Source organism: Pelobates fuscus, chromosome 9, assembly GCF_036172605.1.
Source record: "Pelobates fuscus isolate aPelFus1 chromosome 9, aPelFus1.pri, whole genome shotgun sequence".
Classification (NCBI taxonomy): domain Eukaryota; kingdom Metazoa; phylum Chordata; class Amphibia; order Anura; family Pelobatidae; genus Pelobates; species Pelobates fuscus.
In genome coordinates, this window is record NC_086325.1 from 64,618,160 (window position 1) to 64,631,431 (window position 13,272).

A 13,272-nucleotide genomic window follows, 5' to 3' on the forward strand; every position below is an offset into this window, starting at 1 on the left:
GTGTCATCCAGTGGCAGAGGCTATCCCACCACATGCGTACATGGGCTGACCAGAGGGACCTCATTGATGGCAGCAGAGGAAGGGACTCCCCTTCACTGGGAATCGGCTGATCAGTATACACACCTAAATTGCAGTGTGGCCAGTTCAATCCTGACCCTATTTTGCAACGTTCCTGCAGTTGTTAAATCTATCACAGTTCCCTAATTGTTCTTCAGTGAATATCAAGACCCAGTGGCTCATATTAGTAACTTGCATTTCTCTACAGTTCGAAGCTATATATAGTGATAAATAAGTGTTCTTCTACTCATGATTTTACTACCTTACAAAAAAATGTGCAGATCGCTCCTGTTTATGCTGATACTTTTTTCATGTTAATAAGCAATATCATGACTGCTAATATGCGATCTTTGTCATGCACAAAAATAAAGAATAATAAAAAAAAAAAATCTAGTTTGTTACATATCAATAAAAATATATTCCAAAAACCAGGAAACACAGCCTAAAAAAGAAAATCATGTTTGTCTTTAAGGTTACTCTCGAATGTGAAAAATAAATAGATTTCCATATTTATTTAGATTTTTATTGGTTTTAAGGAGAATGTGCCTCTAGTGCATATCTACCATTGTTGCCCCAATGCTTTCCTATGGGGTTTTCCTTCACGCTGGATGTCTTCATGCCAGCGTAAAAAAAAAACACCCAATGTCGGAAGCTCCTCTAGTGGCAATCTGATAGACGGCCACTAGAGGCAGTCAGTCTCAAATGTAAACAATGCAGTTTCTCTAAAACTGCAATGTTTTACATTACAGGACTAAGGGGGGACAGTGAACCCAGACCACTTCAATGAGATGAAGTGTTTGGGTGCCTATAGTGTATCTTTAATAGCAGGTTTGGTGCTTAGAGTGTCACTTATCTAGAAAGCTGTTCTATGTTTATATGCAACACACTTCTTCATTTACAATTAACTTCTACGTTTTTAAATTAATGAAAATGAAGACTAAATATGAATAACCTTAGAGTAACATTATTAACTTTGATAATACTATGTTGCTGAGAAGGATAGCTCAGAGCTGTATCATACATATGTTTGTTGTGTCTTTTTAACAATGTAATTCATGGCATTGCTCTTTAGTCAGAACTGCTACTACTAAAGTGAAAAAATATAGAATTTGATTTATTGTTTCAAGTATTTTGAGATAGAGAGATTTTAATATTTTGACAAAATATTTTAAAACTTTATCTGCAAATATTAACTTATTTGAGAAGCTTATAAAAAAATAAATAAAAAAAAACTGCTATTAAATTGCAGCCATATTTACAAAAACATCTATTATGTACCTTCTCCATTGGGTGCAGGGTCAGGACCAGTTTTCTCAAAGTTGATTACAACTCCACTCTGGACCTTCTGAACCAGAGATTCTAAACACTGGTTTAACATTCTCTGTGTCCGTACACAGTAAGAACGACCTATAAGAAAGAAATTGGATCAATTTGACATTACACTGCATTGTAAATGGTAAAGTTAATGTTAAAAATGAAGAAAGGCTATTATACAAAAAAAAAAAAATGAAAAAAAAAAAAAAGGATGTCATTTGGGGGCACACGTAAAAATAAAAACAAGACAATTATTATCCTGGATTTAGATTCCAGACAATGAAAAAGTCACATTTCCATCTAATGAGGTGAAGTTTTTACAGTTCTGGCATTTCACATAGTTGCAGTTAAATAAAGGGAGAGGTTGAGCAGGAGTTCGATGGTCACCTGTTGCCATAATAAGAGTATGAACTCCGGCAGGTAAAAAACACTCTTTAAGGAGAAGACCTGCTAGAGGTCTTATTCAAATCCTTGGTCTGAACACAGTTATAGGGCCGAGTTCAGTTGGGTTTATTTGCTATGACAACCAAAATAAAGTGCAAAATTGGTACACAGGTCTCATGCTGCTGATGGGTCGATATCGACAGCCCTGCTAGATAGCAGTATTGACTCACCATCATAACTTTTACTGTAAGCACGACAGAAAAAGTTTGAGGTTTTTAACTAATAGCATAGACTCCATGTCTTACAAATCTATTATAGCAGTAGAACGACTATACATTGTATTAACTAAACTTGTCCAGTTGAAATCCTTTATTCTGAAATCAATAAAATCTTGACAGGTTAAAACAGTCTCTTCTAGAGAGATAGCTTCATAGATCACCTTCGCATGAGTGCTCCAAGTGACTTTACTAAAAAGATAAAAACAACAAGTAACGAACTTCTTCAACAAACAAAAACTAGTGTTTTGAAACACTTTAACTATAATATACAAATCTAATAACTTTTTTGTTGTCCAGCACAAAGATTCGTACTTGTTATTTATTTCTGGTCGTTTGATCAGCTATAGCAAACCTCAGGCTGTTGTACTTTAAAATGAACAGTTTCTGCAGCCTGAGTTGCATGCCTCTTAAATATATCTTCACTCCACACTGATGGATGCATGTGGTCGGATTGGTTCTTACTTGACAACTACTGGCTTAATTGTGAAATTAGCACATAAGGACTAATTAATAAAGAACACATAATCACATTTGAATTGCAACCATTAGGTAAATAGGACAAGATTGATCCTTTGTTTAATTAATATTTGCCAAAATATTAAGTCCATAATATATGTAGAACATGCAAGTTCTTGTTGCCTCTCACTTCGAACTTGTAGACATTAGTCAGTGTCTCATACCTCCCGTAACTTCACACATCTGAGTAATAGCGGATTCATCGGATGGTACACTTCCCAGCTGCTCTGGTTCAACAGACGATGCTCCTGGTAGGCGAAGTACCAGAGCAAACAGTCTCTGATCCCAACGGAATGGCTCTTTGGTGAGTTCACTTCCAGGTAAGGGGGAATTTAGTGGAAGATGAAGCTGGAAAGGAACAAGAATATGGCAAATGGTTTAATGGCTCAGTCACAGTAGACAAAAACTAAAAGAAAGAAAAATAAATTATTCTCACATATCTATAGTTGTCAATAATTTATATTTCTATTCTAACAATTTATACTCTGTTCCATAGGTTATGGTGTAAAATGGCCTCATTAAAAATGAAGCAATGATTCCCCTGACCATGCAAATTGCCATCTCTAGGAGTGTTCTACTGATTTACTAGAAGAAACCGTAGCCATACTCTGATGAGCCACAACATTAAAAGCACCGGCCTAATATCGTGTAGGTCCCCTTCATACAGCCAAAACAGCTGTGATGCAGCGAGGTATGGACTCCACCATGTGTCCTTTGGTAATTGGCACCAAGACATTAGGCTGCAAGTTGCAAGGCCGGGCCTCCTTGGACTGGAGTTGTTGTTCCAGCCCATCCCATTCGTAACAGACTGAGATACACTGTGTGTTCTGACACCTTTCGATCATGGCCAACATTATATTTCTCATCAATTTGAGCTACAGTAGCTCTTCTGTGTGGTCAGACCAGACGGGCTTGCTTTTGCTCCCACGTGCATCAGTGAGCTTTGGGCACTAATAACACTAACAAAGCACTCTGATCTTTTTGCTTTCCCATTTTACCTGCTTCCAACAAACGAATGCAGAAAGTACATTGACTGTTCACTTGCTGCTTAATATATCCCACTTCTTGACCAGTGCCATTGTAAGGATATAATCGATGTTATTCACTTCACCTGTCAGTGGTCTTAATGTTGTGGCTGATCAGTGTATATCTTCATTCATTGAAACCAGGAATTGAGCAACTAATTTGTTGAGAGCATACAAGCATGGCTATTACCAGCTTAGATTGGGGTCTTATTAATGTTTGCATGTAAATATCACCGCATCTGAGTTCTGAACTTAACACAACATAAATAATTTAAACCAATGGAAATGCTATGATTGGTTAATAAATGTCTACTACATCATAGTCTGAGCACTTTCTGTGGAACTTCAACGCTTAGCAAGTATACTTTTTAAAAATTATTTAATAGATTTTTTTTATTATTAAAAAATCTAAAATTATATATAAAAACATATTAAAGATATAGATATATATATATATAGTTTCCATTGTTATGATGTGGAGTATTCCATACACTCTCCAGGCTTGCAGTGGTGTGTAACTTTAAGGCCTGGCTAGTAGCAAATGACTTGAGATTTTAAGCCATGATCTACATAAAGCATTAAAAAGGTATGAACAAAAGCCTGAATTCTTATTCTCTCTCATTCCTGGGAAATCTTCTTTGACTGTGTCACAATTTCCTTTCGTTTTTGAAAAACTTGCTAAATAACGATTGACAAAAATAAATAAGTAACAATAAAGCATAAATCAATGGCTTACGTCACTAAGCAGGACAGAAAAAAATATTAATCTAAGTGTAAGTAATCGAACAGACCTACTCATGCTCGCCTTTACTCTGCTCGACAGCCGCCAACCACAAAAAGATAGTGGTTTAGTTTAACAGTTCCTTTACAGACTCACCTCGTCTTGAACACTAGACGAAACTGTAAGTTTGTTGCCGTCTGTGATGGTAATTAAAATGGATGGTTCCAGAAAGAAAGGATTTCGTCCCTTTAAAATAAGAAAAATAACATAATTGAGATTAGGAATATACTTTATTTTACAGTTAAAAGGAATAGAGAAAAACCCTAGGGTCCAAAATTTCCACTCGCCCTCTCACCATTGAGGAGTGAAAATGAATAACTGGAATCAAGATTAAAAGAACACTACAGTGTCAGGAATACAAACACTATAGCATGTGTGGCTGTTTAGGCACCCCCTCAGCTCTGTTTAGTCCACAGGCTTTGAAAAGGTGTTTTTACTCACCTTTTCTCCCACGGCGCAGCAATTCCCACATCCGGGCCCACCTTTATGGCTGAGATGATCAATCCTGATGATCTCAGCCAATCCAATGCTTTCCCTCAGGAAAGCATTGGGAGACTAGGGTGCATGTGCATCTATCTATGGGGAATGTTCAGCGCCTTAATGCAAACAGTGGAGATGCTGAACATCAGTGCTGCACACTTTGCAGCACTAACACAGTAAGCACCTCTAGTGGCCATCTAAGTGATGGTCACTGGAGGGGTTACTACACAGCAATGTAAACACTACCTTGTTTCTAAAAAAAAAAAAGGCAGCATTTTATAGCCTGTCCCCGCATGATTATTAATGTAGACACCAGATCCACTACATTAAGCTGCAGTTGTTCTGATGACTATATTGGTCTCATACCACTGTGTCGAAGGAAATGAATAGAATACAGTTGTCAAAAGCTCCAGGACCAAAGCCCAGCTGTAATTAAATATTTATTTTCATTATGGAGAGTGTTTATGGTATAAGGAGAAGAAACAATAGTGGTTGGATTTGCAAGTTCCTTTCCTGAAGGATGCAGCAATTAATTATTAAGTTGCTCAGGGAATTTGAGGACATAAAAGTTTATAAATATAAAAATGTTAATATTAAATACTAGGCTGCCCAAGTATTGAAATCTAAAAAAATCCAGTTGGAGGTAAACACAATAGACGTTTATAAATACATGGTGTCACATCTGGTTATAGAAGATGCTATTACTTGAATCAGGGAGGACAGGTTTGAAGGAATGTTACATAAATATACAGAAAGGTTGAAACAATATTGCATACGGTAAATATTTATTCTTAAGTAGGTTTAGTTTCCTGTATCAATGTTATGATAACTCATCACACCTTGGTGTTCAGAGATGGCCAGTTAAAACATACAGTGCAAATGGGGCTAAGAAAACCCAATTGACCCAGTGTGTGATTTCACTAGCTCAAGGTTCAAGCACACTGCTTTCAGTATAATTTTGGTCTTAAGAGGGTTATAGAGCACTGTTCTTTCAGTGTAAATTGGAGATGTCTGAAATCAAGTATAGTATGTGTCAATCAAAAATACAAAACCAAAAACTTTTCAGAACCCAGGAGACTATCCTATATGTTGCGAGTCTCTAATCATGCTGTTAAAGCAAACAGGGAGAGACACTTCACAATATTAATTATGGTGGGTAGAACTTGATCACAGAGAGAGGACACCAGACTGCACAGCTACTGTATTTTTCAACTCAAATATTATTATTGCTGCCATTTATATAGCGCCAACAGATTCCGTAGATAGATATCTCCCTAATTGAGACTGATCTTAGCGTGATTTTGCCTGTGCTTGACTCTTCTCCAACTGATCGATGCCTTTCTTATATGCGACATCGGCAAAAAGCTACTAAACAGGACATTCAAAAATCTCCTGAAGGATACTAAACTCTTGGTGACAGATATTGCAGTGGTAAAAGCTAACGTCCAAACAGAGTAGAAGCCACGTGGGAGGATGTTTTGGACATTCGTCAAAGTATATCTGCACTAACGGAAAGCATGCAACAGGTACAGTCAGCCCAACATATCATCACAATGCAAGTGGCTTTGCTAGATGACTACAGTAGGCGCCACAATCTCAAAATCAGAGGAAATCCTGATGTAATCAACATGGAAGAACTATGCATTACTTACGCTGTCTAATGGCATAAATTCTACCTCCTAGCTAGGTCAAGAAGATCATATTGGATAGGGCCTATTACAAAAATAAATCCTTATTAGCACCATCATCAGCTGCACATGATGTCATTGCAAGATGATCTGGATTCACGGAGAAGTGTGAAATCATGGCAGCCTTTAAGGGCAAAACACATTACTCGTTTGAGTTTTCTACTCTTACTACATACAACAACCTCATCTCAGTGGAGAAGATCACAACAACCATTGACTCAACGGCTCCGAGAACCTAACATGGAATACAGATGGTCACCACCTAGTTCTCTCTATCCGTTACCCATAACAGAACTGTCCTCAAAATCACTTCTATAAATGAAGCCTCTACCTTCGTCACATCATTGGGGCTGACAGCTAATCGCCCTACACCTAAACACTCCTGAAACCCTGCCAGACTACACCCTTTCATATACAGAGGTGGAGAAGACTCATGCGTAGGGACCCGAGTGGAGAAAGAGCAGGAGACCAAGCAAACTCCCAAGCAGAATTCAGTTATGTTCTTGAAATTCACTGTTTTCCTCCTGTTTTATATTAAACTTATCTTTCTAATCGTATACCACGAGTACCACGTTCAGCCTTGTCGCAGAAATTTTTGTAAGGGCTGAGAAACCATGGCAACAACCCATCCTCCATCCCTGCCACCCACTTGGTTAGGGGTCAATCCACTTGGCTGAGATTAGGATGATTAAGCACTATAATGAGTAATCATAATACTTCCCATGTGATCCAACTGTCCCAACTGTACTATAGGTTTCCCCTGCGTCAAAATATTTTTTACTGGCATGATAAATGTATGATTGACATGTGAGGTCTTTTCCTATCCAATGAACCCACATATGCCAGGCTAAGATTAAATTAATAGGGGATATCAAACAACACCGGAGATGAATTAATAGACCAGAAGTATTTGAGGGTCTAAGGGATTTTAAAATAAAAACAATCGTGACTATCCTAACATTACCTTTCTTAAATGTACAATGGAACTTCAGAAGAGAGTTTCAAATAAGTTGTACTGCCTGAGTTGGACAGATCAGACTAGTAAGTATTCTAAACTGGACAAACTAAGCCTGTTCCGGTCAGAAGACTTAGAGATAATTAGCATGATTGGGGCATTCAACACAGCACACAGTATGTAACAATATGAAAAGGGTGCAAGAAGCTGGACTAACCACTTCCCCTAGTTGTCAAATATACATATAACCATCAATAAATGCCAACTGCTCACCTACTAGCTTAAATAAAAAAGTTAACTTTAGTTGATGGCACATTAAAAAAAAATATATATATGTGACATATGTACACATTCTGTTCCATTGAATATATCTTACCAGTACAAAAAGGATTAAATACAAATAAATCAATCTGATTTCTACAAAACGTAAAGTAATACTGGTGTACACAATCAATACATCGAAGGGAAAGAAGGATAACAGAAAATACAAAGTAAATACAATGGATACTGTAGTATTTTAACTTCACAAATAGTGTGAACAAGACATGAAAAGCACACTTTACGCTTTACAAACATTATTTGCCGAAGTTACAATACAATTGCAACACATTCAGCTAGCACAGGCTGCAATGCACAGGAGTCAGTGGAGAAACTACAAGTGTCACAAAGGTCACGATCGTGGGGGCGTGGTTACGGCGCCGACTAAGATGGCCGCATAGAGGGTGAGCTCCGCTCCGTCCGACCCCAACAAAGCTCTGAAAAGCGACACACATGAGCCAAATGGGTCGCACTAAACGCCCGGAACAACCCCAGACCCCCAGGAATCCACAGCAGGGGCCCCTGGACGGGTTTCTCCTCCCGCAACAGGGCGCAAGCGGAGAGGGGGAAAGCCCCAAGATGGCGCCGACAACCCCCACGGGGACGGACAGCACAGCCCTCGCAAGAATCGAGGACAGGCTGAGGAACCTAACGGACTCTATGGCCACTAAGGACGACCTGAAAGCCCTTACCTCCACTATACAAGAGACCTTTCGAGCTGAGATAGCAGGACTCCGAGCAGAGGTCTCATCCCATGCGGATCGCATTGCCCGCACGGAGGAGGCCGTTGAGGCCCTCACAACACATCAAATGACCGCGGACACCGCAATAGCCCGTCAGGGTACAATGCTGCTCTCGATGAGACGACACCTTGAAGACCTGGATAACAGGGGCAGGAGGTGCAATATTCGCATTAGAGGAGTGCCTGAGACTGAAGGTATGGCAGAAAATGCTATCGATATCCTTACAGAACTTTTTCAGACCATCCTGCAGCCGACCTCACCAGAACATATCGAATTTGAGAGGGCACACAGGGCTGCTAGGCCCAGATCTGCAGAGGATGGACCGAGAGACCTCATATGCTGTCTCCACTCCTTTCCCGTTAAAGACGCCATTATGAGGAAGGCCAGGGAGAGACCGACATGGCCTTATAGAGACACACAAGTCACACTTTATAATGATCTCTCCCCGATCACCCTAGAGGCCCGGCGGGCCCTCCGCCCTGTGACTACTGCATTGAGGGAACGTGACATCGCCTACAAATGGGGGTTCCCCTTCGCCCTCATGGCCAGGCATCGCAATGGATGGACTTCTATCCGGTGGCCCGAAGATGTTCCTCGATTCATGGGAGACCTAGGCCTTCCCCCTCCTGCTGTACCTAACTGGATCCTGGGCCCGGCGGCCCCCCCGACGAGACCACCGAGACCGTCTCGAAGAAGAGAAGCCCGATCCCCTTCCACCCAGCCCTCCAGACGGCGTCCCAACCCGACTTCTCCGGAAGAGTAAGACCTGCTTCATTCTCCCTGGACCCTGGTTCTGTGCCGTACCCTGACACTGCTCCCGAACCCCTCGTACAGCTATTGACTCCAGCCTCCCAGCTAACCTGGCCCTCCTCGAGGCAGGTTCTAATCACAGGTACATTGGGCCACCCTTTTTCTTTTGGGGGGGGGATGGGATATGGGATACCCATGGGCTGGAGACCCAGACCCCGGGGCTCATTCCAACCTGGCGGAGGTCTGCCGGCACCGCTCCTTACGGGGGCTTTCCCACTGTTCCATCCGAAGCGGAACCTCCTCACTGGGACTGGGGCACGATGGTTTGGGAGGGGGGATACCGGGGGGGACTGAGCCACACAGCTACACCCCATGGAATATGGACTGCACCCTGAGAGGACCGACTCCCATGACACCACGTAGATATTGTTTCCCTTTTTTACCTCATCTTCTCTGTGTTGTATAGCCTTCTGGCCTAAAATGTTATAGATGTGGGGTGTGGGGTGGGGGGTGTATGGGGGACATCGTGCAAGATCTTAGTTCTATCCCTCACATCACCCGGTTACGAATGTGTCCCCATCACCGGGTGACGTAATGCTGATAGATCGGGTTGGAACGGCCAACATATGTATACTGGTAACTGCTCTCGGGAGTGGGTGGTGGGGTGGTGGGCATGGAGGGAATGTTGTGTGTATCCAGACATGACTCCCCCCCCGCCCGAGTAACGCTCGTTGCTGGAGGGGGGTGAGGTGGCATGGTGGCGGAGAAGCGACATGGGCTATGCATAGTACCCTAGGACCTCTGACCCCCATACTGCCATATAGATATGATTTTTTTGTCAATAACGTTCTCCATTTATTCACTCATATGTATTTGCATTATGTTTTCAGGTACGGGGTGCGGGGTGGGGGACAGCACTGGGGTTGTTTTACACGTTCCCTGCAATGTTGTTTTCCCCGCATGGATGTTGCAGGCCCACCAGTGAGGTTATAGTGTTATCGTGGCTTTCCCACCCACCCCCACTCCCGACCCACACACGATGCCAACCAGGCTAATACCCGGCACCACCCTCACCCCTTCCCCCCCCCCCCCTTCCCCCCCCCTCCCCCCCCCCTCTTTTTTCGAAGAGCCACCTCGGGGGACCTATATTATTATGTTGATCCACGCCTAGGCTTACACCTTAGGTTTTGCTCCCCTACGCATGCTGTTCTTGCATTGCTTTACTACGACCATGAGACCGTGCACTGGCGGGACTGGCATCTGCTCAATAGTATGTTAAACCTGTCGGATAGACGAACCCATTATCTTTACACCAGCTGGATAAAATGCTTGTGATTGCGTTACTTGGGATGTCACGGAGACCTCTCCCCCCCCCCCCCCCCCCCCCCACCGTCCTGTGATATGGGACACATGACTACAATCTGTATAGGGGTTTTGAGAGGTCCACGGGGGCTGGGAATGGGCACGCTCACGTGCAGCCGGCCTCCTCACACTGGCCCTATGCTGCTAGGAAGCATAGACGTCCCCATTTATTATGCTCAGACACGCTTGACTCAATGCTTGCAGAAAGGGGCCGGACGGGGCGGACGATACCTTCACCTGTTAGACCTACCCTCTTGGGCGGAGCCTGATCCGCGCTTCCCACACCATACACTCGTGCTACGAGTTGAGCAGCTAGGCTGTGGTTCCCCCCCTTCCTGGGCAGGTACCGGAACGAGGCACCACTAGCACTAGTTGCAGCACGAGATCTACTATCCATATCTCTATCTTTTACTAAAAGATCGCATTAGACACTAAAAACTCCCTTTTTCTACACTAGCCCTAAACGGGCGCCATCCTCCTGGGATCCGGAACCTGGTCTTGACTACTTGACCCTACCCCGTCTGTCTCCCACCCCTCCCCCCTTTGCCTTTTTCCCCTCTCGCCTCCCCCCCCCTCTTTCCCTGGCTTGCGTCAGGACGTCGAACTCAGCCGCTGCACCCCCCTGGGAACACGACTTAGCCCAGATACAGAGGTGTCTCCGGCTCTTAACCATAATATATCACGAAAATGGCCTACCGCGACTCACCTATTAGGATCCTCACACAAAACTGCAGAGGCCTTAACATACCCGAACGAAGGTCGCACCTTCTGAGGGAACTAAAGAAAAAACACATATCAGTTGCCATGATTCAGGAAACTCACTTCAAGTCGGGCGCGGCGCCCACACTCCAAAATAGACACTACCCACATAACTTCTTCTCCAACCACCCGACGGCCCACAAGGCAGGTACGGCTATCATCCTGGCTGCCGAACTCGAGTTTAAAGAACTTGAATGTGCTCAAGACTCCCAAGGACGATACCTTTTCATCAAAGGGATTGTTGCTGATAAAATATATACCTTTGCTAATATCTATGCCCCCAACCGGCGGCAAGCTCCATTCCTACGAAACGCCCTACATCTACTGGAAGACTTCACGGATGGTATTCTAGTTGTGGGGGGGGACTTCAATGTACCCTTAGACCCATTCCTGGACTCCTCCTCGGGGCATAGCTGCGTCCCACAGACCAGCTTACGATCTATTCGCAGATCCCTGGAGGAGCTACGGTTGGCCGACTGTTGGAGAACGCTCCACCCGTCGGACAAAGACTACACCTACTACTCTGTCCTCCACAACCGCTACTCGCGCATAGACTACCTTTTCATCGCACAAGAAGGTCTTACCCGCCTGCTTAGATCCGAGATAGACCCCGCCACATGGTCGGATCACGGTTCGGTCTGGATAGAGTTGGAGTCCCCCCTGTTCCGCCCCACATCATGGACATGGAGACTCAACGAGGCACTCCTACTAGACCCCACCGTGAAGGACCAGATAAAGCAGGACCTTGAACACTACTTCAGGGAGAACGATACAATCGACGCCTCTCCAATATCCGTGTGGGAAGCCCACAAAAGTGTCATCAGGGGGGTACTTATACGCATCGCCTCGCATAAACGAAAAACAACTATGATTGAAATGGCAGACCTATACCAGAAGATATCATCACTAGAAGGTCAACATAAACGCTCACAGCTACACAGTGTCTATGGGGAATTGATGGAACACAGGAGGAGACTTAAGGAGCTCATCACTAAAAAACACCTTCGTACCATACAACGCACAAAGGGATTTTATTATGCCCATGCCAATAAAGGGGGGAAATACCTAGCAAGGCTATTAAAAGGCCCCATGCCTCGCACGCAAATACGGAAACTGCGTTTAGCTTCCAACGAACTGTCCTCTTTCCCGCAAAAAATAGCCGATGAATTCAGAACATTCTATCAAACTCTCTATAACCTACGCCCACCCCAACAAGGAGTACAAGACGGAAACCACGATAGGCGCATAACGGAATACTTGTCCACCACGATCACCAATATGATAAACCAAGACCCAGCGAACGCACTTGACGCCCCGCTCAGCGTGGAGGAGTTAGCGGCAGCCCTCAAAACGACCAAGCCAGGCAAAGCCCCGGGACCGGACGGCTTCTCGTCCGGATATTATAAAGGATTCTCTAACCTTTTGTTGCCCTGGTTGACGAAGGCGCTCAATGCGGTAGGCGAGGGTGGGAACCTGGGTGCGGAGTCCTTAGCAGCTACCATCACAGTTATGCTTAAACCAGGAAAGGACCCACTACTATGCGGCAACTACCGCCCCATCTCTCTTCTGAACGTTGATACCAAACTGTTTACAAAGGTCATGGCGAGCAGATTGAACCACCTTCTGCCGGACCTAATCCATGTGGACCAGACGGGCTTCATCCCGGGACGAGAAGCGAGAGACAGTACCCTTCGCCTGTTCTCCATCCAGCAACACGCCAGAATGACCAAAACACGACTATTACTTCTTTCAACAGATGCGGAGAAAGCATTTGATAGGGTCGACTGGAAATACATGCTGGCAACATTACAACGGATGGGATTTGGGCAGAGATTCCTGGCCTGGATATCGGCACTATACAG

General features: G+C 43.8%; 1 protein-coding gene across 4 annotated transcripts in view; it reads right to left on the bottom strand.

Moving 5' to 3' along the window:
* Positions 1-13,272, bottom strand: part of LOC134572801 (integrator complex subunit 6-like) — a 127,084-nt gene that overhangs the window by 64,984 nt on the left and 48,828 nt on the right. For all 4 annotated transcript variants that reach the window (XM_063432007.1, XM_063432008.1, XM_063432004.1 and 1 more), the window contains 3 exons: positions 4,452-4,541; positions 2,714-2,897; positions 1,336-1,464 (listed from right to left, as the gene is read on the bottom strand). In XM_063432007.1, the coding sequence (XP_063288077.1) occupies positions 1,336-1,464; positions 2,714-2,897; positions 4,452-4,541 (403 nt within the window). The remainder of the gene's footprint in view (positions 1-1,335; positions 1,465-2,713; positions 2,898-4,451; positions 4,542-13,272) is intronic.